The sequence below is a fragment of the Alternaria ethzedia genome, assembly GCF_023757985.1.
Source record: "Alternaria ethzedia strain BMP 0044 chromosome Unknown scaffold_31, whole genome shotgun sequence".
Taxonomy (NCBI): Eukaryota; Fungi; Ascomycota; class Dothideomycetes; order Pleosporales; family Pleosporaceae; genus Alternaria; species Alternaria ethzedia.
Window position 1 is genome coordinate 290,833 of NW_026056224.1, and position 23,038 is coordinate 313,870.

Consider the following 23,038-nt stretch of genomic DNA (forward strand, 5'->3'; position numbering starts at 1 on the left):
TCTCTAGTTGACGATATCTAGTTGACGATATGGTTATGGGAAGGGAAAGCATTCACACGCGACTATTCTGTGGGCCGCGGTTTCGAGCTGCTTTCCGCGTTTAACTTGTCTAGATGCTCGTTCTAGTGAGACACGTAGAACTTGAGAAAAGAAAAGCACGGTGTCTGCTTTTATCTGGCACATGAGATTCTTGTCGCGTACTAAACAACACATTCGTTCGTGACCACACGAAAGCGACTCTACAGAACGTCATGTCGAGAGTCTTCCCACAGGCTCTTCAGTTTCCTGGCGAAGGGTCGGTTTGCTTCACGCCATGGAAAGCCCCGCCATATTTTTGACACGCATAGGCGTTGGTATCATCATTTTTGGAAATTACAGGCATATTCGGGGCACTTCTACGAACGTCGAATCCGCACAGAAGGTCATAATGTCCTTGAAAAGAGGTTTTGGGGCAGAAAACATTGAGTGCTGTGAACGTCTTTTACGCCGTGAGCAAGAGCACATTACTCTGAGAGACAACGTTTTTGGTATATAGTTTTGGCGAATCGTCTGAAGATGGAGGGTAGGATGAGTGATGTGGGTAGGCAGTCGTAGCTGCTGTCTTCAGAACGGAAGATCATGTAAATTTTGTCTGCGTGTTTGGTTTGGCCCATATTGTCCGTAGTGTTGGAGCGCTGGATTCTCGATCATTGGGCGTTCAGTCCGTTTTTTCAGAGGCAAGGCCACCGACGCATGAAGTGTTGGGCGAAGTGTTTGGAGAAGAAGGAACAGAACATCGAAAGCTCTTCCAAAGTATTTTGTGGAGAACAATAGAGGTGTGTAGATGGAGAGGTGAACAGGGAGCTCAGCCGTGGTTTTTATACACTCGGTGCTCAGTGAGTTTGTTGGCTAAGAACTCCAGGCCGAACAAAAGCCATGTGATGACTTTCCGTGTGTTTTGGTAGTGGAGTGTTTACAGCACGGGTGTACACACGACCGAAATGAGGGCCATGGAGGCTTTTTATCTCTGAGGTTGTTTCCAGAAGCGGCAGGAATTGCACATGGATCCTCTTTTGCGATTTTTTGGTTTATTCAATGAGAGAAAAGGCCAAAGGACATTTGGTGTTCCTACCAGTGGTTTTGGAGTTCTGCAAATGCAGAGAATGGAACTGGGCAAGAAGGCCGTACCCGAGAATGAGCTTCTGTAGTTCGACCCACTGTTCTATCGACGCTAGAGCATGGTAATCTGCGCTTTTCATACGTAGTGCATGAAAGCATTGTGAGACAGTGTACTAGCGAGGGTAGATCCCATGGCTTCTTTTTCTTTGTAAAACTTTGTATGACCGCTCTTTTCCGCAACACATGAATAGACATGTTGCGCTTTTGTAGATCATCTTCCGAGCAAACCAAGGCACAGCGACCACCAACGTTTTGAGCCATGATTACTTGCCGAGAGGCACAAAACATGAGCTTTGGCGGTTCAATCTTGGAAAGAAACAGGAGGCAGGTCATGAGCAAGATCTCCACCCCATTTTGATCAGATGATGCAGGAAATGATGAGTAGGAGAGGAAGAAGAGGAGGAGAGGCGGACCGGCAGTACTTTATATCATCCCTCTGACTCACGGTCTTTTCCATAGATGTGATAGTCATCCTGTGCTTTTCTTCGCATGCAACATCAGGTAGAGTTCTCAATACACATCAGCGATGATGATGTCCAGTTTGGTTGTGCCATGCACAAATGAGCGAGCGACGCGACGCAACATACTTTGCTATATACCTCTTTTGTTCCAGTCAATCCAGCGAAAGTCATGCACAGCTTCCATTCTGTTTTGAGGGAAGAGCAAAGATTGTTGTATAGCATAAAGGTGTCCTCGTGCTTTTGCTAAGTGGGTGAAAGATGTCGCAATAGTTTCCAACTGAAAGATACCTCGCTACATCTTCTAGCCAAGGACGCGACATCATCATGTTGCGCTGAATGTCTTTTGCAAAGACACGCAGCGCAGCGCAACATTCTGATCTTCTCCATGAGTTCTCGACGTGTCGACCCTGTAAGAGAGAGAAAAGAGACGAAGAACCGCGTAGCTCGCAGGTATTGTTATAGATGTGTTGAAAAGGTTTTCCGTAGATGTATCAAGACCAGAAAAAGAGCAGCCATAGCTCGAGACAGGCGACATTCTTATTATCGATCGATAACAGCCGAAACACGACATCACATCGCTCGTCGCCAACTTTGAACTCGTAGCACGGATCAGAACTCCCATCAGCCCGGTTCTCTGGTGTTTCTTTGGGAACTCAGATACCAGGCCGATCATGGCGGCGTTTTCCTTCCATTTACGTGTAAGAGGAACTAGGCGAAGGAAGACACATAATCAGGAGGTATTTACCTTTTGGAAAGAAGACCTGAGAAGGCGCAGACATGCTTTCGCATATGCTTTTAAATTTTGTAGGATTTGTGTGCAGGAGAGGAAAGTGCGGAAGGAAGGACTTGGGGGACTTTATATATGCCCAGATGGGACGTCACGTGCGCCTCATCGATTGAACGAGGATCCATCATATCGTTCGCCATGGTCGTCGCCATGGTCGTTTCAATTCGTACTCTAAATCGCCTCGTGTTCCTTTTGTATCCTACAACACCAGACTATCTCTTCAACGTCTTCTGCTTCTCCGCATCAACAACCACCTTCTCGCCCGCAACCCTCAATCCCTTTCTCCTTCTGACCTTGTCTACGTATCGCTTGGCGACATTCTCCCGGTCCGCCAACTCACCCAGATCCTCGAGTTGATCTTCGGTGAACGGCACCCAGAAGGGGTCTTCGTCCAGCATCTCAAATCCAGCGAAGCGCAATTGCGGGCTGGCAGATCCAGAACTGCGTTTCCTGATCTCGTCGCTGAAGCCGAAAGATTCCGCGACAGGGAGAAGCGCGTTAATGGTGAAAGTCTGTGATCCAGTGGTAGATGCGGAGGAAGTAGAAGAGAGGGTTTCGGACAGGATAGTTCCGCGGCGGCGCGTCAAGACGGCGTAGACGCGGCCGAGGACGTCGGTGGAGGCTTGAATCTCGCAGCTGTACATTGCGAGAAGCATGCGAGGTGACCAGTCCAGGAAGCCTTGGTGGATCGATGAGCGTACGGCTTTGATGACTTCACCTGTCAAGCGACCGCGGTCCTGTGCGCTCTCGTCATCGGGGATGTTGAGTATGACGTCCTCAAGGAAGACGGCGATGCCCTGAACGGGCTCGGCGCAACAGGGGCCTTGCGCGGTGGCAAGCTGGAATGCGTATGAGATTGTAGAAGAGAAGGTGCGTGCGGAAATGGTGCGATCGGCGGGGTTGTCTGCGTCGGCGTCTGGGGATGTTGATTCGCGGAGCCTGCAAAGAGTTAGCAATGAAGTGAAGACATAGATTGGTGTACGCACGCTCGACCACATATCCCATCCTTGGTCGCGTCGACGAGAATGTTCGGTCCTATCCTACGAGGCCCAAATGCTGTGATCTTCTCAATGACTTCGGTCCATATTTCCTTCTGTCCCTTTGCCTCTGCGAACGCTTCCTTCAGCTGCTTCTTGAACTCCTCAAAACTCAGACTCTGTCCGATTTCGCGCTGTTCTGCTTCTTGAATGCCATCGTCCTCGACGCCATGTACATTATGTGGAGCATGTTCTCCTTCGTCTTCGGCTCGTCGATCAGAGTACAGCTTCTTAATAGCACCTGCATTCTTCCCCAGGAATTCGGTGACGCTGGCTGGTAATGGCCGGACTCGAAGGCGAACTGAGACGTGCTTGCTAGCTGTCTCGCCAACAACAGTACCTCGTGGTAGGTTGGGGTCTTTTGGCGGGTTCATCTCTGTTGCAGCCACGATCGACTCTCGGTATGGTACGATGGGCTCACCAGCCTGGATCTCGCACTTGGCGAATCGCTCTTTGAGGTCCTTCAGGCATCGCTCAAGATGCAATTCACCGGCTGTCAAAATGACATGCTCTCCACTTGGCAGCTGCTCGTACTCTGCGCATGGGTCACTCTGAACGAGGAGCTTCAGACCCTTGATCATCTTGTCTAGATCGTAGGGGTTCTCGGGTTCGAGCGCAACACGCACGATAGGCTCTGAACCCATCTGAACACCAGCAAGATTGAGCGATCCGGGAAGCTGAGAACATAGCGTGCCCGACTTCAAGATGTGACCCTCGAGCCCACCGATACCGAAAACGACACCAGCGGGGACAGTTGTGAGAGGCTCTAAGCCTCGCCCCATCATCAGATATAGCGCAGTGATCTTGACTTTCTGCGGCTCCGGAGCGGCGTGTGGGTTGGCTGGGGTAAACTTCGGGCCGAGGACGTAGACTTCATCGCCGACACTCAGAGTGCCGGAGAAGATACGTGCGAATCCGATGAGATGCTCGGCTTCTACGTCCGGCTCTGGTGTCTCTTCGACAGGCGTCTCAGTCTCGCCGATGGCGGTAGAGCTCAGAGCGTCGGTGACACTACCGACATCGGCATCCTCGCCGTTGGCGATAGCCTGCTGCCGGGCGATCTCTGCTCTCTTCTTTCGCCCCATCTCCCTGGCTTCTTCAGCCGTGAGCGCACCACCTCTTCGTTTGTTCTGTGGTAGTTCGCTGGAGGGTATGGAGATCATCTTGCTGACGTAGGCTACGACAGGATCGTCCTTGGAGGCCTTGAAACTAGTCATGGCATCGCGCACCTCTGGTGCAACGTAGTCGGCGCCCGGGGAGCTGTCGATGAGTTCAGGCATGCGCTCGGATTGCGCTTTCGAGGGTGGAGGCAGGTATTCGGTGACGGAGACTAGTAAGGCGGTCGATAGCGGAAGCCAAGCTGCGAAGAGTGCCATTAGGAGTGCGCGCGGATCGCGCGAGCGCATGATATGTGCTGGAAGGTTAAGGTTGAGCGATTTGGTAATCTTCTCAACCAAAGCAGGATCTCTGTAATGGAAAGTATAAGTATATTGCTATGATACATGCAGACAGATCACGCAAGGGAAGGAAATCCACGCACCCCTTCCCGTTGTTACCTCCTGTGGTGGCCTCGTATACGGCCCATATGTTGTCTAGGACGAGCTGAACGAACATGGGCTTGAGGTGGCGGCCCTTGAGATGCTTGGAGCTGAGTACGCGCTTCGTCTTGGGGTCTAGGTAGAAGTCGCCCCAAAGTACCTTTTCGAGGATGGAGCGCTTGATGCCTAATTTCTTCTCGTACAGGCTGGCGAACTGTCTTACCGTGAATGCCCAGCCGTCGATGGCACTGCCGAAAATCACATTGTTCTTCTCGGGGGCGAAATATATATCCTCGTCATCCTTTTCCTCGTACTCGGCGGGCGTGTTGGTGGTGTCTATGCTGTCGCCGTTTTCTAGTATGGACGAGGATCGTGTGTCAGTCTTCTCAGCTGCAGCATTTAGTCTCTCTTCCATCTTCTCGCGCCATCGGAGGTCATCTTCCATGCGCTCGCCTTGGTAGAAGCTGCCCATGACGGCGTTTACCTGTTCGAGCAGTTTGCTCAGATGTGTATATGCCTCTCCAGGGCTCATCTTCAGTTCTGTGATTAGCCTGTCCATCTTGTTGATGACGAGCAAGGGCTTCAGCTTCTCTATCCATGTCTGGCGCAGGACTGTGACAGTCTGACTACACACGCCTTCGACGGCGTCTACGAGCACGACAGCGCCATCGCAGAGACGTGATGCTGTAGAGACCTCGTAACTGAAGTCTATGTGTCCGGGCGAGTCTATGAGGTTTATCAAGAATTCCTTTTGCTCTGGCTGTGCTTCGGGCGCAGACCGTCGCAGCAGGGAAAAGTATAGTGAAATGGCGGACGACTCCATGGTGATGCCGCGCAGCTGCTCGTCGGGTCTCGAGTCGAGGTAGCGAATCTTGCCGGCGAGTTTGGGGGAGATGATGCCGTTGGTGGCGATGAGGGCGTCGGTGAGGGACGTCTTGCCATGGTCCTGCTGCATTCAGCACATGTCGCAGTCACGCGGACAGTCAACGTACCACGTGAGCGAGGATGCAAATGTTCCTGATGCCATCAGCCGCCTGCTGCAGCGACACCAGCTTGTCGCTCGGAACGACGGGCATCCTGGGCGAGCGTGGTCGAGACTCGGAGCTAAAACTGCTGAGGCGGTTGTCGTGTTTCGCGTGTCGATGTGACCCAGTCGGGCGCGGGGAGGGCCGTCTCGCTGCAGATCAGAGGCGCGCAGGCCAGAAAGGGCAAATTGGAGGGGTGGAGGGGATGCAGCAGTGGTTGAGGTTACAGATTCGTTGTGTGGTTTGGGATCAATGGGCGTTGAAGATTTGGATGAAACAGAGGCGCTACCACCCCGCCGCGTCACTATGGCTCATGGGCAAGCTGCACCCTGACATCAGACCCTGCTGACGGCGACAGACGCCCAACGGCCACCCTGCGGTCGCGTCGCATCGCGTGCGTGTTAGTCGTGGGATCATCGTCGCCGGTCTTTTGTTTGACCTCACCACTGCGACTCGGGCCTTGGTGCTGGCCACGTCCTTATAGCCTGTGCGCCTGCCGTTGCTGGTGTGGTTCGTGCCTGCCCAATGCCCATGCATCGCCCCTGTCGCCCTTGCCGATCTTGAATAACAGTCTGGATATAACGACTGCGCTCGAGCACCGCAACGCCCCTATAGCCTCCCACCTGCCTGCCTTCACCCATACCACCATCGACCCCGCCTGCCTGTCCGTGAATGTGACTCCCACCGCCGACATGGCAGCGACACTGGACGGCCAGCACACGCCCGCCAAACCCGTGGCCATCCGCTCTGCTGGCATGAAGCTGGACCCGCCCCATATACAGAACCTCAAGATTGCGAATGCCAGCGTCGACATCATGTCGCCCGTCAACCAGAACGGCTGCTTCGAGTTCGACCGCATCATCAAGGCCGGCACCGTCGTGAAGCGCACGCGCAAGACAAAGGCACGCATGCACGCACGCTGCCGACAGGCACGCCATGACGTCTACTAACACGTGCACAGCAATGGAAGCCCGTCTACCTCGTCCTGCGCCCCAACTGCCTCTCCATCTACAAGGACAAGGACGAGACGAAGCTGCGCCACCAGATCAACCTCTCCGAGATCACGGCCGTCGCGCGCCAGCGGGACTCGAAGAAGAAGATGGAGCATGTCTTTGGCATCTTCTCGCCCGCCCGCAACTACCACCTCGGCGCAACCACCGACAAGGACGCCCAGGAGTGGGTGCACCTCATACGCACCGAGGCGCGCATCGGCGAGCACGAGGCCGAGATGACTGTCATGAGCCCGACCACCGGGAGGAAGACGTTTTCAGGCTTCGGTCGCGCGGCCAGAGAAAACATCGTCTCCAGCTCCTCCGAGACAGAGCCGAGGCCCTCGACCTCCATCGCCCCGGAGCACATGCACAGCGCCCGGCGTCCATCGCAAGCCCTCAACTACTCCGGCGGCGAGCGCGGCTCCATCTCCGACTTCGACTTCTCCGACACCAACCAAGCCTCCGCCCAGTCTCTCCCGCGCACGCCGCAGACACAGCGCAATGCGAGCCAGCAGAGCAACATCGGCGCCACCCCCACCAACGAGCGCGTAGTCTACCACGGCTGGCTATATGTCCTCAAGTCCAAAGGCGGCGTGCGCCAGTGGAAGAAGATCTGGGTGGTTCTGCGGCCAAGGTGCCTTGCCTTTTACAAAAACGACGACGAATACTCCGCGACCCATATCATTCCCTTTTCCAGCATTATCGATGCTGTCGACATAGACCCAGTCTCGCGAAGCAAGCAGTACTGCATGCAGGTCATATCTGAGGAGAAGAACTACAAATTCTGCGCTTCCAATGAAGACTCGCTAGCCAAATGGCTCGGCGCATTCAAGAGCTTGCTGGTTAAGAAGAAGGAGTTACCACAGACACGCATACAGCAGGCGACCCCCACCGCCATCAACACGCAGCAGCAACCCCAATCGTTCTTGCCTTCACCCATCGCGCCAGCTCAGCAGCCTCTCACAATCAGATGACCACCGCTCAACATACCCGACACTCACTCTGACAACAATTGTACATACGCTGGCACACGTATACCCTCACCAACCGACCTTCCACCGCCACCACTAATCGCGCAAACATTCTCTAACCCTATCTCCTTACGATACCATCACGATTTACGACTTAGCCTTACCGCCGCCCATTGACGGGGCCCTTTGATACCAGTTGGATACTTTTGCTCGACGATATTGGATATTGCAGCATGTTCCTTCGCAGATTGTTTCCTTTGTCCAGACTTGTCTCTCTTGTCGTCAACAGTAGTAGCCTTTGTAATATGCTTGTCACCCTTGATCTGGGTTTGAATTCAAATCTCATAGCTGTGCTTGATGACTTCGCGATCTTCCGTGCGATATGACGACTGCTACAATTTGTGGCTCTTGAATTTACGATCAGACTGATGGAGAACACATGTTCGAGGCATGGCGGGACGGCGCGCTTGCCCCTTTTGCGGCCAATCAGGATGGCACGATAGCTGACCAAATCAGACGCTAGGCTGGAGTCGAGCTGAACCCCGGAGAGGCTGAGGTCTTCATCTGCAACTGCATGCACATACTAGCGTCTGACTCTCACTCTTCCTTCAGTTCAGCCTTTGGCCCCCACACATCATGTCTGCCTTATTTTCGTCCCGTCCCCTCTCCCATGCCGTCGCAACTCCGCTCGCCAGCTCCCAGATCACCCATCTATGGAGGGCCAAACGCAAGATTCGGAAGCCACGCCGCATCTCCCACGTCACCCACGTCAGTATCAGGCTGAGGTGCGCGAAGCTTCCATCGATGAGCTTGCGCACGATGATTTGTACGGGGGCGGAAACCAGCCCCGACACGTATCCTTGAGTCCTGAAGGTGAAGAGGCCAAGGACGCAGAAAACTCGCAATGGATAGCCGACTACTTCACCGAGGAGCCCATCGATTTTGCTCAAGAGCTTCAATCGACCAGCGCTGGGCATCAGCAAACCTCTACCACGCGCAACGATGGTCGTTCAGGGAGGAATTACCGGCGACCGTCACGACCCCAGCCACAAAACACTTCACGTGTAGAGCCTGGGACGAATAGTTCTAGAAAGGAACTGGCGCTCAGATTTGAGCTCCCGCGCCGGGTCTCAACCCCCGAAGAATCAGAAAGCAGTATCATCACCGAAGACTTTAGTGAGAGCGAGTCATGGTCATTGAGCAGCGAAGAGGATACGTCTCCGAGAGATCCCCCACTTTTACAGCCCAACCGCTATGCGATGCATCCAGTGGACATCGAGGGCAACAGGCTCTCATTTCAGGTGCAGACCAAACCTTCGAGCAGCAGCATCGCCTTGAGTGAAGAATCTGATAAACCCGAAAACAGGGGGGGTGCGGGAGCAGATAAGAAGGAACCGGGAGACAAGAATCTGGAGATACGGAGAATCACCAGAGCAATGGCGATCGAGTCTGACGCCCAGAATATGCTTGAAATTCATACTCTACCAAGTCTGGCAAGCCCTCGATTGCGAACAAGCATAGCAACAACATGGTACCACCTCAATGGTAGTCATCTCGACTTTGACCGCTTCGAAAACGTCTGCCTCACTATCCCACATCTGTCTGACCGCCTACAGGCCCTTACCCGCGAGGTCTTGTTGAAACTGCGAGGCGAAAAGATTAAGCCATTTGTAGGCGGTAGATTCATCGAGCCAGGAACCGTTCTTCGAGCCGACGAATCTGATCCAACAGACACCCAGTCCGTGATCTTCAGCTGCGTACCTTACTTCAATCTCCAACAAGTTGCAAAGCCTACTACTGGGCAAGAAGATTCACGGTTCCATCCACGTACCTTGATGCAGGCTCTGTATCCGTATGAATCTGTTCGTGAGCGAGATGAGGAACAGTCATACAGGAGGTTCGGTAATGATCCGATGAATAACATTGTTCATGTCCCCAGCCTGTGGATCATCAACATTGGATCTACTGCTATCGTGACATACGGACACGAAACTCTGCCTGTAGCGATCAAAAGTTCAATCGGCATTGTTGAGGAAGACATCAGGCTTCTTGGCAGGCAGAGCATCACAGAGAACACTCTGACCAAGGTTCACATCACCAATCGCGACGGGAGCAGCCTCATATATCCCCTGGGTGAGTTCAGATCCTATTTCCAGCTGGAATCGCGAATTCTCCACAGCAATCCGTCTCTCGAGGGGCCCCTTGTTGGCGAAGGGATCAACTTGAAAGTCGAGGATGTAGATGGAGGTACTATGGCCGGGGCCAGGAACTGGAAAAGCATCGTCTCTCGAGCAGCCCAGCATGTCTCGATCACCATTACGATTCCATACGACCAGATACGTGACGGAAGAGATGAAGAAGCTTCGACCGCACTACCAGCGGCTGTCGGTCCCCCCACGTGTGTTCCGCCCTTCTTTCACTGGTTGCAGTCTAAGACCAACGATCTTTCTCATAGAGGTGGAAAGCCGGTAGTACTCGGTACCACCGGGAAAGACCGATCCATCGCCTGCCTGGACTACGTGGAGAAGCTCATGACGTCGAGGTCTCTTGTTCGTTCAACCAGTCCTGTAGAAGATGCTTTCACCTCAACCAACTACTACCACTCCTTGCCTGAGACGGTATGTGAAGGCGTTTCTACGCGACGGTCCGAGTTACAGGAGCTGGTCAAAGCAACGCCTCTACCGGAGTCGGGTTCCATAAACCACAAGATGATTGTTACCACTCATTGCCGTAAGATTCTGACAAGATCAGTCGAATTTCTCGATACTGTCTGCGAAACTTTAGGTCTTTTCGTAGATGATCTGGATAGTAGCAGCATACTTCGAAAGCTATCGGGCGCACTGCAAAACATCCATCAGCAAGTAACGGCCATTGAGCAACGTGGAGCGGTTGAGCCCGACCCTGAGGAATACACGAACTCTGATTGGAAACACCCTGACATGCTAAATAACCGTATCTGGTCCATCCGCACCTCCGCTTGGGAAGTCCCATCTTCACTCCCAGAATCCAGGAAAACACTGCAAAGGTCGATTCAGCGTTGTATAAGATGTAGACGCCCGTTCACAAGCGCAACATCTGCAATGAAACATCTTGTGCGACATGTGGAGAAATATTCGGCTGGAAGTGCACATCCTGACGCTGAGATACCGAGTTTCGAAGAACTGCAAGACTGGATAATCAATTCCGTGCAATATCGGCGCGAACTGACGAATGCTAGCGCTTTGGTGATTCTTACACATGCTAGTGAGATCACCAAAGACTTTTATGTTCGAGCCAAAGAGCTTGCCGAGGGAGTTCAGAATGAGGATGGACATTTGTCGTTATTGTATACGCTGCCGCAAGAACTGATTTACGCATTTCAAAAGATCGTGATTTACTATCTGGCGATCGAGCGAGCTTTGCACGAGAATGAAAAGGCGTATGGACTCGACCCTCGGTTTCAGGACTCTCGCGAGCTTACAAACAATCCATACTCATCGAGGGATGTCGAAGTACTCAGACGCTTTGGTTTCCAGGCGCGACGGTCCCTGCGCAAAGCTCGGTTTCTGTTCTGCGATATGGGTAGACCCGAGTTACCATTGAACCTTCGCAAGCATCTTTCCCTGGGACCAGAATATGTGTCTCTATGGTTTATGAGAAGGTTGCTGATGAAGCCTCTCGAGCAGTCCAAGACTATCGGCGACATGTATCATGTATACGTCTCCAAAGTTGTAAGTACATCCAATTGCTACACTACATCTTGAGATGAAAAATGAGGCGCTATACACGCTTCGACAGCAGCGAGAATACGACGTGATACATTGCTAGACTTTACTAACATGTACTAGCAATTCGAAATTAATCACAGACCAAGCAAGCGCCTTCTGCGCGCCATCAACTTGATTCAAGAAGAGTTACAAGTCTTACAGTTAGTGAACACCTGGCAAACCAATCTGATACAAAATTATCTGGAGGTCATCGATGACAGCACATATGAGAAGCTAAGCCCATCTCGTCGGGCTATGCATCCTTACGAGGAAGCTCTGGGAAGGGCCTGCCTAGATCACCTTGCCCTAGTTCGGCTAGATTACGTTGATCTAATGCGACGTTGCGCCCCGCTCTCCGATCGCACGAAACAGATCCTGGAGATCAACGAAGAAGATCATGGAAAAGCTATCATGGTCTTCACCGTCGTTACAGTCATCTTCTTGCCATTGTCATTCGTTACAAGCTACTTCGGTATGAATGCCTCTGACATCAGAGACATGGACGAAACACAAGCTGTCTTCTGGAGCGTTGCTATACCACTAACCTGCGTCACTGTAGGCTCTTGCTTACTGATCGGTTACAATGGCGATAGCATACGGGACCTACTATCGTCCATGTATCGCAAAACGATGAGAAAAGAGAGAGACACAGTGGAAGCCGCTAGTATAACCGTTGCGCAACGCCAAGGGCCGTCCAAATCCAAGGGCGGTTTAGACAGTATCATTGACCCGTTTGGCGCAGCTTACGAAGTATTTCCTAGCCGACGGCGTGACCTATACAGAGCGAGTTATGGCGATGATGATTTTGACGAGTGGTATGTGCCAGACCACCCTATGAGCAAGTCCCCATATCTTTCTCAACCATATTCGTCTGGTGTTCCAGCGAAGGGACAACACTCTTACGCCAGTCCGGCACCCCTAGCAATCGAAGCACGCCGGCAATCACTATACCCATACCCACATGTACCCGACAGAAGATCGTCACGTATGGACTACAAAAGCTCACCATACATGCCTTACAAGGAAGCTGCGCCAGTCCGCCCTCGTCCACACCACATAATGAAGGGTCACTACGCCAATTCGAACGATCTGTTCAACCCATTCAGTCCGACCAGTCATGTCGATCCGTATGCAGATGGTGATGTTCGAAGCAGACTTAACATCTACGGTCATCCCATGTCTCATCTCCCACCTTACCCACCACCACGACGTATGTCAACAAAAGACACGACTACCCGCTCGCGCTCGAGGTACTATGATGACGACGGCGATGACGATGACGACGACGAATGGTTTGAACGCGGTGGCCGTGTTGAAGTGGGATCTAGATATGTACGACATGGCAGGTCACGGAGCGGTAGTTGGAGCCGTAGCCAAAGTCGAAGCAGGAGTCGCGACCGGTTCTACGAAAGGGCACCTGTGCGTCGCGTCCACTATGCAGATGAACCTGTAGAGGGTGTCAGACACCGCATCCCATCTGGGGACTCTTTTACATACGGCGCAGACAATGTTTCAGGCCGCCCACGAAGGGGAAGACGGGAGGACCATGCGGGGCTTGAAGAGGAGATGGAGAGGCTGAGAGAGGAGGCTGAGAGGGAAGGAAAATATCTGAAACGGCATAGGCATAGGTAGAGATTAGGTTGAGAATCTGCGATCCAGATTACGTCCTGCTCTGAAATCTGATGTTGATATTTGCTCAAACGAAAAGGGGTGAGGGATATCAGCCTATTCTACAAGTGCTTTGATATGACCGTGACGTGACAGTCCAATCCACAGTATGCGAGCGAGGTCCGTAGAAACCACCATCGAATATTTACAATTTTCACTAGAAGACAGACGAAGTAGTTTTAAACACCATTTAATTAACTATTACTACGGGAACACGGCAATAGCGACAAACTAGGAATTTTCGTTGACCAAAAACCTTTAACAGCTTCAGGTCCGCCCCGGCAACCATCTCCCCATTACGGCGCAATCGTCCTACACTACTCATAAACCGCCGAAAGCAAGAAAGAAGAACCAAGAAAACATGCTATTTGCTACTCATGTGCGCGTGCGCCGTGGCGCAATCGTGGTATCATCCATGATCAAAAGGTAGGAAAGTCGTAATCATGACTCGCAGCCCCAAGCGTATCGGGTATCACTGGCCGACCAACAAGCATCTAAACGCGGCCCTGGAAGACGGGGTTCTGGTCACCGAAGGTAGTGTTATACTCACCGGGCGCCGGGGCACCACCAGTGGGGTGAGCGGGATGAGTTGCTGAAGTAGTTGTAGCAGTAGGGTCGTTCAGACCAGTTGAACCAAGGCCAGTGGAGCCGAGGCCAGACGATCCAACAGGTGCGGCGGTGCCAGTGGTGTTGAAAGCATCGTCAACCTGAGTGCCGAAGCCTTGGGTGCCGGTGGTGGAAGGAACGCCGCCGGCGAGACCAGTAGCAGCAGCACCACCCATCAGACCCTGACCAGTGGTGACGCCTTGACCACCGCCGAGGCCACCAGCGTTAGTGTATTGGCTGTCGTACTGGTTGGCAGATGGGTTGATGCCCTGCGAGGCTCCAAGACCGCGGGACTCCTCACTGGTGCTACCGTAGCCGCCTGCGCGACCGTGGGGCTTGCGAGTGACCTTGCCAACCTGAGGCAGGCTGGAAGTCTCCTTGGCGGAGCCGATAGAGAAGATGGGGCTCTCCCACTTCTCGCCCTTGCCGGCAAGCTCCTTGTACTCAGTAGCCTTGGAAGAGATACCGCCGGGTAGGGAGATGTTCTTGAAGATGGAGTCGTGCTGAGTAACAGCCATGTTGACCTGGGTGTCCTTGGTCTTCTCCTTGACCTGCTCCTTCTTCTGCTTGCCTTGCATGATGCGGTGCTGCATAGCAGAGGCGTAACGCTGGTACATGTTCTGAATGTTCTGAGGGTCGGGGTTGCGCTTGGCCTCAGCCTCGGCGCGGTCAGCCTCAGTCTTGATGTCGAAGAGAAGGCCGTCAAGCTGGTTGGCGGAGTCCTTGATCTGCTTCTCCAAGACCTTCTGGATGACAGGACGCATGACCTTGAGAAGAAGGGGCTTGAACATGTTGAAGAGGAGCTTGTGGTTGCTCTTCTTCATCTTGATCTGAAGGTTCTTAATGTCAGACTCAACCTTGGTGACCTTGAAGAAGTGGGTCTGCGCGTTGTTCTCGCGGGCCTTGTCAGCTGTCTCCATCTCAACCTTGAAGCTGAAGCCGGAGCCACCCATGAAGATGTCCATAACACCCTTGTCGGTGATGGATGGGAAGCCTTGCTTGCGCTTGATGTAGTAGGAAACGTCCCTGAGATCCATCTGTACACCCGAGACAGAGAGCATGACCTTGTTCTTGTTCTTGCTCGAGATGGACTTACGTCCCCAGCGCCAGTAGTTGTCCGAGCCGAACTCCAAAGAGTTGGGAGCAAGGTTGTCACCCTCGATGACGAGGTTCTCAACGACGGCGTCGACCATGGGGTCGCTGTATTCGATACGCGGGATGGGGACGTAACGGACGTTCTCGAAGATGGACGGGAGGATGACGTCGCTCAGGTCCTTGAGAAGGTGGGGCTTGAACACAGTCTGACCGTTCTCATCTTGACCGAGGTCAAGGAAGAGCTTGTTGACCGACTCAGCGAACTGCTTGTTCTGCGGGTCAGCGTCGAACTGCTCGCCAACGAATTTGAACTCGTCGGCGATGCGGTCAGTGTGTCCACGGTAGCGGCCACGAAGGAGGCGGTGACCATCATCGTAGATCTGGTTCCACTCCTCGTTGCTACGGTCTTCGAGGATGAAGCCCTGCTGTTGGAGAGTCTTGCGGATGAACTGGTTGATGCGAGTGAACCAGTTCCTGAGCTCTGGATCCTGGTCCGCGTCCTTGTAGACCTGGTTGATGGACTCAATCAAGTCATCGAACGAGGTGTTGTTTGCGAAACGCTCAAGAAGAGTCTTCATGTTGGTCAACCATTTGTTCTCCGAGAGGAAGCCTAAATACGCACCTTGAGATCAGCTTCAGCAGTAGTTAGGGCATCGTTCTGATGCGCACCTTGAACAGAACCCTTGCCCTGCTGGCCAAGGTTCTTACCATGGCCGGAGTACTGCTCGGCGAGGTTGAGTAGGGTCTCGATGGCACGCTGGTAGTCCTGGTGGCCCTGAATCTCGACTACCATCTTCTTAAGACGCCAGATGGTCTGCTCGCGGCGCTCCTCAGGCATCTTGCCCTTGAGGTAGTTGTTCATCTGGTCGCGACGGGCGCGGGCCATGTTCTTGTCCTCCTCAGAAGTGTTCGCGTCAACCTTCTGCTTGGCAGCATCGAGAGCACCGCGGGCGTCGACGCCAGTGCTCTGGCCAGTCTGACCCTCGTGGGCGCCAAGTTGGGCGGTGTGCTGGGGGTCGCGCGAGCCATCAGGGTTGGCAGCCTGGTTGATGTCTTTGGCATGCTCCTTCAAGTCACCCTTGGCCTCGTCCTTGTTCTTGTTGCCGAAGGGCAGACTGCTCTTAGCTTGGTTGCGAAGGTTCTCACGGTTCAGGTCGGAGGTGTCGTGCCAAGTGTTGTCCTCAGCAGGCTCATCTAGCTTGTTAAGACGGTCTTCTGAGGGCTTGACCTTGTTGGCGGTGTTCTGGGCGGCATCGCCAGCCATGTCACGGAGCAGAACGGTGGCATCTGAAAGCAACTTCCTGAACTGGCCGTTGGAAATAAGGAGGGTACCGAGAGTCCGTAGACCGTCAAGCGCCTCGTTTCCGTGCTGCTTCGCTGTGTCCTTGTCAACAGGCGCATTAGGGAGGGCGGCGCTGTTGCCACCGAGGTGCTCTGCCTGCCAGATGAAGTCCTGGAGGAGGTTGCCCTCGTTCTTGGTGAGTAGTAGGATCTTGGCCTGCTCGATGACCTTCTTGAGGTCGGTCACCAGATGCTGACCCTCGCTCGACAGCTTCTTGGATGGTGAGTTGAGCGACCTGTGGGCCAGCGCGGAGTTGAGCGCGACATCGATTTGCTGGTTGGAGGGGACCTTTCCGTTAGAGAAGGCTAGTTGTGGTCAGCGCTTGTTTACATTTGCGTGTGCGACGCGAAGAGCATCGACGCGCCATTGCACGTGTTCACATACCCTCGAAGATGCCGTACAGCTGTAGCTTGTTGTTGACGTCCTTCTCCTTCTGCTTCAAGTCCACCGGACCTGCCGTCTGTTAGCAATGTTTGGGGGCAAAGCGGGGTAGCTAGACATACGATTTACGGAACTCATGGTGTAGGACTGCTTCTGTGGGTATCAAGGTGGGGTATCAAAATGCAGACGCAGAGCTGAAAACAATGGAGGTAGGGTGGATGGGTATTTCGAGGGGATGGGTATCACAGTGGTTTGTGTGGGAGGGAGGCGGGTGAGGGCAGAAAGCAGCTTTGTATTTGGGCTGGCTGGGTAACACGCGCGATTGCAGCAACTACGTCACTGCGTCGTAGCTTGCCGCTTGCGAAGAGCCTGGACTTGGAACAGCGACCGACCACGACCAACTTGCCTGACCCCGCGACTACCGGCCACCATTTTCCCGCTGCCAGCGATCGAATTCCGCGGACACGCTCACAGAACGCGGCAGCCCCGTTCCCTGGCGATGTGCCGTCCAATGCCACAACTGTCCACGTTTTTCCTGGGGCACGAGGCCTGCCACGCCCAAACGAGGTCGCCCTGGCCTGTATGACGGAGCCTCTAGGTATGTTTGGGGGTTCGATCGGCGCCAGGTTTCCCAAAGGATGCCAAAACATGTGTCCCGCTTGCGTCATGGGTAATTCGACAGCGCCACACCTACCTGGCAATCTCGATTCCGTCTGATGCGAAGCGTGGCGCCGCCCAGCCTAGCAAACTCTTCCCTGCATGTATTAGACAACCCCGTTTCCTGCGGACTTTCTGCTTGCACACGCCTTCTCACCCCCTCGCGGAGTCCGTGATGCTCTCCTTTCCTGTCGCTCTGTCTAGTTCGTTGCGCCACACCTGGGATACCAAGCTTTTCTTGGCGACACGCTAGACGGCTAGCGCGAGTACCGCCGGCCACACCGCTCGCACGATGACGACGTCCATCTTCGAGTTCACGATGCAATCTCGTGGGGCGCCTGCTCATTCGCCGCCCATCTACTTCAATGGGTCCTGCTGGCGCGTCGCCCTCACGTTCCCAAGTTCGTGCGCGCCACACACGCATCAAACGGCTCCGACCCCAGCACGTGAAGTGCGGAAACCGGGAAATTCCAGACAAGGCCAATCCTGGAAGCGCTCTCCCTTCAGATCTGCCCGCCCTGACCGATCTTGTACAGAACTGGTCGACGTGCCTGCGTGCTAGGGCGTAGATCAGCCGATCCACTAAGCCTGTCAGGCGCTACTTGTGCCTCAACCTACAAAACGCTCTTACTAAAAGTTTGAGATACCATCTTGCTCCTGTCCTTGCACTCGGAACGTTCCGATTAATCATGTACAAAGTTGTCAAACGCACGAACCATCGGAGGGTTAGTTCAGAAGTCAACGATGTGTCCGACCACACCATAGCCGCACCGGCTATCCCTACTAGCGTCGTAGTGTCGTCTCAACGTCAAAGAACTTGCCCCTAAAGTCTATGCCTTGCATGGCCGCATTGCTTAAGCTCGGGAAGGTTTGTGCCGTTAGGGTTCTCAGCGTGTACTTGATGCGAACATGCTGTCGTAAAAGTATGTCGGAAGTGTCAAGCAGGCGGGTCATACCTGGGTTACAGCCCAGAAGAAGGCGAGGCGACCGTGGACAGAAGAGGGGAGTACTTCGATTGCTGCAGACGCCGACCAGCCATTATCTACACAATGTAGTAGCTTCTACAAAGCCCTGAAGTTGACTAGGGGCTATCCAGCGATGTAGCAGTCACCCATGGACTCGGGCGCCAAAATTCGTCTCCTTCTCCTCTCAACCACCCGACGACATGCATACCTCAAACAGCCACTATGAATCTTCCATGAGGCTCTTGATGACCTTGTCCACCTCGTCGATAAGCGCGCCGATCGCGTTCTTCCCGTTCTCGATCTTCGCTTTAACGACTGTAATCGATTGGTAGTCGATATGGACGAAGATGCGGAGATACGCCGGACCGCTGGCTGCGGTACCGTTGACGGCGGTGGCGTTCAAGTTGCGGCTCATGATATACACATCGGTTATTCCCGCCTTGGAGAGTTCTTTGGACCGTTTGCTGACAATGATGGACGCGATATTTTCTGACAGATCTCTTAGCTTTGTGACTTACATGGGTGGAAGAAATAGCCAGTGGTGGGGTCGCGCGTGCAACACAATGGACTTCAAGTATTGATAACAATACCCTGGAGGAAAGATCGCTACGAAAAGACCCAGGGACAGTTGTACTTACGAGCCAGCAATAAAATGTTCTTGGCTTCATTGGTGGCGTTCAAGAGACTGCTGGCGTCCCGAAAAGGTTGTAGCAGCTCTAAAATTCGGTACTCGAGGGTATGGTCAGAGACTGGGACGTTGAAGGCCTTGACGGAACTTTGCACTGGGCTATTGAAGGCGGCATCCTGGGGCCGCGGAGGCAGGGAGGAATAGTACTGATTAGGATATGGTGGCGTGTAGGAACTATGTGAGCCCGACATCATGTATATCGACATCGTGGAGTAGATATTGTGCGCGGGGTAGTGAGAGTCTGGGTACGGTCAACCCTATATTTATATACCCTCGGAACTCTGCGTTACCGCCAAGGTGAGCTAAGAAGCTCGCGATGGAGTTGGGGCAGTATTTGACCCTTCATTGCTGTCGCAACCTTTGCGGCCGATAATTCACTCCAATCTCTCTTCGCCAAGATGATCACAACATTGACGCCGATAATCCCAAATCTGCATTCAGTATCACGATATACGAAACGTCCAACGAGAGTGGCATTCTCCTGTCTACGTTACCACCTTCTAGATACTGTACATCTGTTCATCCACCAGGAGAAACTACCTTGGACCATCTCCGCGCAGTAAATAGCTACCATTCCCCTCGTCATCACTAAGTGGCATCAACTCAGCTTTTCTGACGACTCTGAACAGAAACCCAGGATGAAAGACCGCCATAATAACCACCACCGCGAACATGAGCGCCGCATCAAAGACATACAAGTACGCCTCTGTCTGATACACCTTACTCTCCGGCCCTTCGATAAACTCCGCCAGCCGGAAAATGCTACGTACAACGACGAGCACACTGACGCTGTACAAAGCCCACATGTAGCGGCGCCACTTGACATGTGTTCGCCGTGACGTACTGGTAGGCTCATTGTTCAGCCTTCGATGAAACACCACAGCCATTAGGATGAAGAAAGCGAAAGCGACCAATTGCGTACCCAGTCCTGCGATGACGACGGTGGTTCCAGTCTTCACTCCGTCTGGGTCACCGGAAGCTTGCATCGCAGACCCCATGATCTGGCATACGAAAGATCCAATGTCAATGATGACGTATATCTTCGTCGTCCAGCGCGGATTCATTACAGCGTGGTGCGTAGCATCGAGAGAGCGAATAAGGCGACCGAGCGTCATGTAGATGGTGGCTGCGAGAAGTGGTGCGGCCGCGAGGATAAGCATGAGTTGAAGGAGATAAGGGCTGCCTTGTCGGATATTCTGTGAGGACCAGGCGCGACCGTAGTAGCCGGCTGCTTCGCCTGTGGATCAGATTATCAGCGATGTGCTTTTCGGCGGTGGGATCAAGCACAAAGGTAACTGACCTACGCAGCCCAGAACGAATGGGATGAAGAACCAACTTCGCAACGGAATGAGCATGATGAGATGCGTCAGGCCGCCGATCGCAAATAGTATAAGAAATGCGTAGCCGGCGCCTGCTGAGGGCGTGTAAGGGTAAAGATCGAAGTCAGCTTCGCCTCTAGGAACGATGTCGTGTGACGCCATCTGCGGATTCTGGGTCGATAACGGCTAAGGAAAATTTTGGGTAAGCAAGAAACAAAAGATTAAAGACAGAATGTGTACGGAGATGTAGAAGATGATGGAGCGAATGAAGATACCTTCCAAGACACGACTGCGCGCCGTTACTATATACACATCCTGACTGGGCACATTTTTCGCATTCAACTCTTTCGTTCTCTTATCTCTCTCAAGCATTACCACAAGAGGCGCAGCGCCGCGCGGCATCTTTTGAGTCTTTGCTTGGTTGTTTCGTGTTGGTCTGTGGGTCTCGTAACGAAAGAGAATACGCGCTGATACGCGCTGGCATACGCGATCACCCTGCCTCATCAATTTCTTCCGCTACATTGTGGCTTTAATGATTTTGGATATTGTTTGGACCTTTCGTTACCTAAAGCATGCTTCTCAAATACCGTCTGTCTTAATAGCCATGGTGATGGTTGGTATTCTGGGTGATGCGACAAGACGAGGCGGATCGCGAACACAAAGCCGATGGCGAGATCTTCGCGATATACCATGCCAGCCTACGGTTGTTTCCGAATTCGAACTCCATTTGAACGGTACTACTAGATATACACAAACGACGTTCGTAGAATTCGAATAGCAAAAGTGGCGCAATGAGCCTAGAAGATGGCGATAACTCCAGGTGGACTTCCAATACCACCCCTAACGTGTAATGGAGCACTTGTCATGAAGAAAGTGTACCGGCCCATCTCCTTGCACCTCTGACTAAGCTTCTCAAGGTCCCACATCTCGCCGATAGCGGTACCCCAATGAACGAGAAGCCACTCGTGTAGGCACCATCCGTCGGTAAACTTTGGTGGCCATGCTTCAAAAGCGACGGTATCACCAGCGATCGCCGCGAGGTGACGGTCGTAAAGCCAACGTACCGTCTTCTCGTTGGCTTGAAGACCAATCGCGACACTATTGTCGCGAGTACCGCTCTTGCGCTCCGCTTCGTTCGCATTGCTAGGATCGTCAGTCATGTCTCTCAGAGTGGTAAGACAACATACTTGTGCCATCTTACGTAACCGCTTCGAATCATCATAATGTCTCCCTGCTTCAAAGTGGTGCCTTGCCACTTCAGCGTCTCTTCAATCTCCTCGATAGGGATCTCGTGTCTCGACACCGCACTTGGTGCTTTCTTCCCGTTCTTCTCTTCATACCAACTAAGCCAGTCGCAAAGCACACCTCTTCCAACAATGCCACCTCTTTCGCACCACTTGTGCGTTCCGTTCGTGACGCTGTTCGCTGCCTCTTTATGCGAGAGACCGTTGTAATACATGCCGCTTGCTTGATGCGCGAAATGCTTCAAGCTATCCCACTGAGATCCAGCTTGAGTGTTGATGTGAAGTTCGTCATCGTTAGCACAGAACTCGGAGAAGTCCGCAAAATCGATTTGCTTTTGCTCGAGTTCTTTTCTGTTGAACCCTGGAAATTGCACGTTGTGTAGTTCCCAGTCAAGCTGGATGTGCTCGCCGGTAGTGATCTCTTTGGAGGCCGCTTTCACGACATCCGAGGTGAGAAGGTTGATAGCTGTCGCCTGTTAGATATACGATTGCTGTATGGGGTACAATTTGCTTTACTTCCGACTTCATCCTTTTGCCCGTCTTTGTCAAAGAACCCCCATATGCTGCCCTGTGGCATGCCCTCGACCTTCGGAAGGTCGTCAAACGCCGGGAATTTGTACTCTTGTTTCGCCATAGTCAATGTATCAATACTTTTGCTATCGTAGGTTATAAGATGTTACTCTACAAGACCCCAAAGTCACTTTGGAGAAGCTTGATATATGGGGCATTGTACACCGAGGTCAGTCCGGACCCCGCATCCAACGCTGATCCGCACCATGTGGACGCTTTCTTTGCTGTGGCTTCAATGACGTTGCAAATCATCATTTAGTGCGTCGCGTGAGTGTGCTAGTCATGAGCCGAAGCAGGGTGGTTGGTAGCCGGACCCGCTTCCGAAAGGTGGAGATAATGCTGATTATGGCACGCTTAGGTCATCCCTCCGTCCGGCATCCGAATAAAAGTCCACGCGCGACGGCACCATCGCTTTGCTACGAAGACACCTTTCCAGCGACTACCCAAACTCGCTCAACTATCCTCTATATAACCATCTATTTCATCTTTTCGGTCGCTGTGGATAAGCCTGCGCACGCGGCCCAGCATATAGCTCACCTTCTTTGGGGTTTTCCACGGCCTCGTCGGAGAAGGAGCAATGCCCCGCTCCATTTGATTGTACTTCAACAACACCCCACATTAACTTCTTAACGGCAATTTCATCACCTCTTTCCTTGTCAGCGGTTGACAAGTGACAAGCTGCGCTCATGGCTGCACTACAACTGCCAACCAGATTGGTTCCTGGTCGCAAAGGAACGAATCCCACTCCGACGCCGACAATGAGAACGAGACTCGCAACGATGATCACA

General features: G+C 52.9%; 6 protein-coding genes across 6 annotated transcripts; 2 read left to right on the forward strand and 4 right to left on the reverse strand.

Annotated features, from left to right (window-relative positions):
• Positions 1-2,618: 2,618 nt before the first annotated feature.
• J4E87_009070 (uncharacterized protein) lies at positions 2,619-6,057 on the reverse strand (the record flags this gene model as incomplete). The annotated part of the gene is made up of 4 exons (XM_049380650.1): positions 2,619-3,345; positions 3,393-4,910; positions 4,984-5,927; positions 5,974-6,057. 4 exons carry the CDS (start codon positions 6,055-6,057, stop codon positions 2,619-2,621), a joined length of 3,273 nt encoding a protein of 1,090 aa, XP_049229713.1.
• Positions 6,058-6,698: 641 nt separating this feature from the next.
• Positions 6,699-7,972, forward strand: J4E87_009071 (uncharacterized protein; the record flags this gene model as incomplete). Its single annotated transcript, XM_049380651.1, has 2 exons — positions 6,699-6,908; positions 6,968-7,972. 2 exons carry the CDS (start codon positions 6,699-6,701, stop codon positions 7,970-7,972), a joined length of 1,215 nt encoding a protein of 404 aa, XP_049229714.1.
• Positions 7,973-8,682: 710 nt separating this feature from the next.
• Positions 8,683-10,834, forward strand: J4E87_009072 (uncharacterized protein; the record flags this gene model as incomplete). Its single annotated transcript, XM_049380652.1, has 3 exons — positions 8,683-9,002; positions 9,060-10,587; positions 10,766-10,834. 3 exons carry the CDS (start codon positions 8,683-8,685, stop codon positions 10,832-10,834), a joined length of 1,917 nt encoding a protein of 638 aa, XP_049229715.1.
• Positions 10,835-13,877: 3,043 nt separating this feature from the next.
• Positions 13,878-16,945, reverse strand: J4E87_009073 (uncharacterized protein; the record flags this gene model as incomplete). Its single annotated transcript, XM_049380653.1, has 4 exons — positions 13,878-15,680; positions 15,707-16,731; positions 16,811-16,879; positions 16,930-16,945. The coding sequence occupies 4 exons, from the start codon at positions 16,943-16,945 to the stop codon at positions 13,878-13,880; spliced, it is 2,913 nt and encodes a 970-aa protein (XP_049229716.1).
• Positions 16,946-18,649: 1,704 nt separating this feature from the next.
• Positions 18,650-20,598, reverse strand: J4E87_009074 (uncharacterized protein; the record flags this gene model as incomplete). The annotated part of the gene is made up of 4 exons (XM_049380654.1): positions 18,650-18,942; positions 19,068-19,291; positions 19,658-20,354; positions 20,418-20,598. 4 exons carry the CDS (start codon positions 20,596-20,598, stop codon positions 18,650-18,652), a joined length of 1,395 nt encoding a protein of 464 aa, XP_049229717.1.
• A 635-nt stretch (positions 20,599-21,233) lies between these two features.
• J4E87_009075 (uncharacterized protein) lies at positions 21,234-22,314 on the reverse strand (the record flags this gene model as incomplete). Its single annotated transcript, XM_049380655.1, has 3 exons — positions 21,234-21,579; positions 21,624-22,146; positions 22,197-22,314. The coding sequence occupies 3 exons, from the start codon at positions 22,312-22,314 to the stop codon at positions 21,234-21,236; spliced, it is 987 nt and encodes a 328-aa protein (XP_049229718.1).
• Between the last annotated feature and the right edge of the window lie 724 nt (positions 22,315-23,038).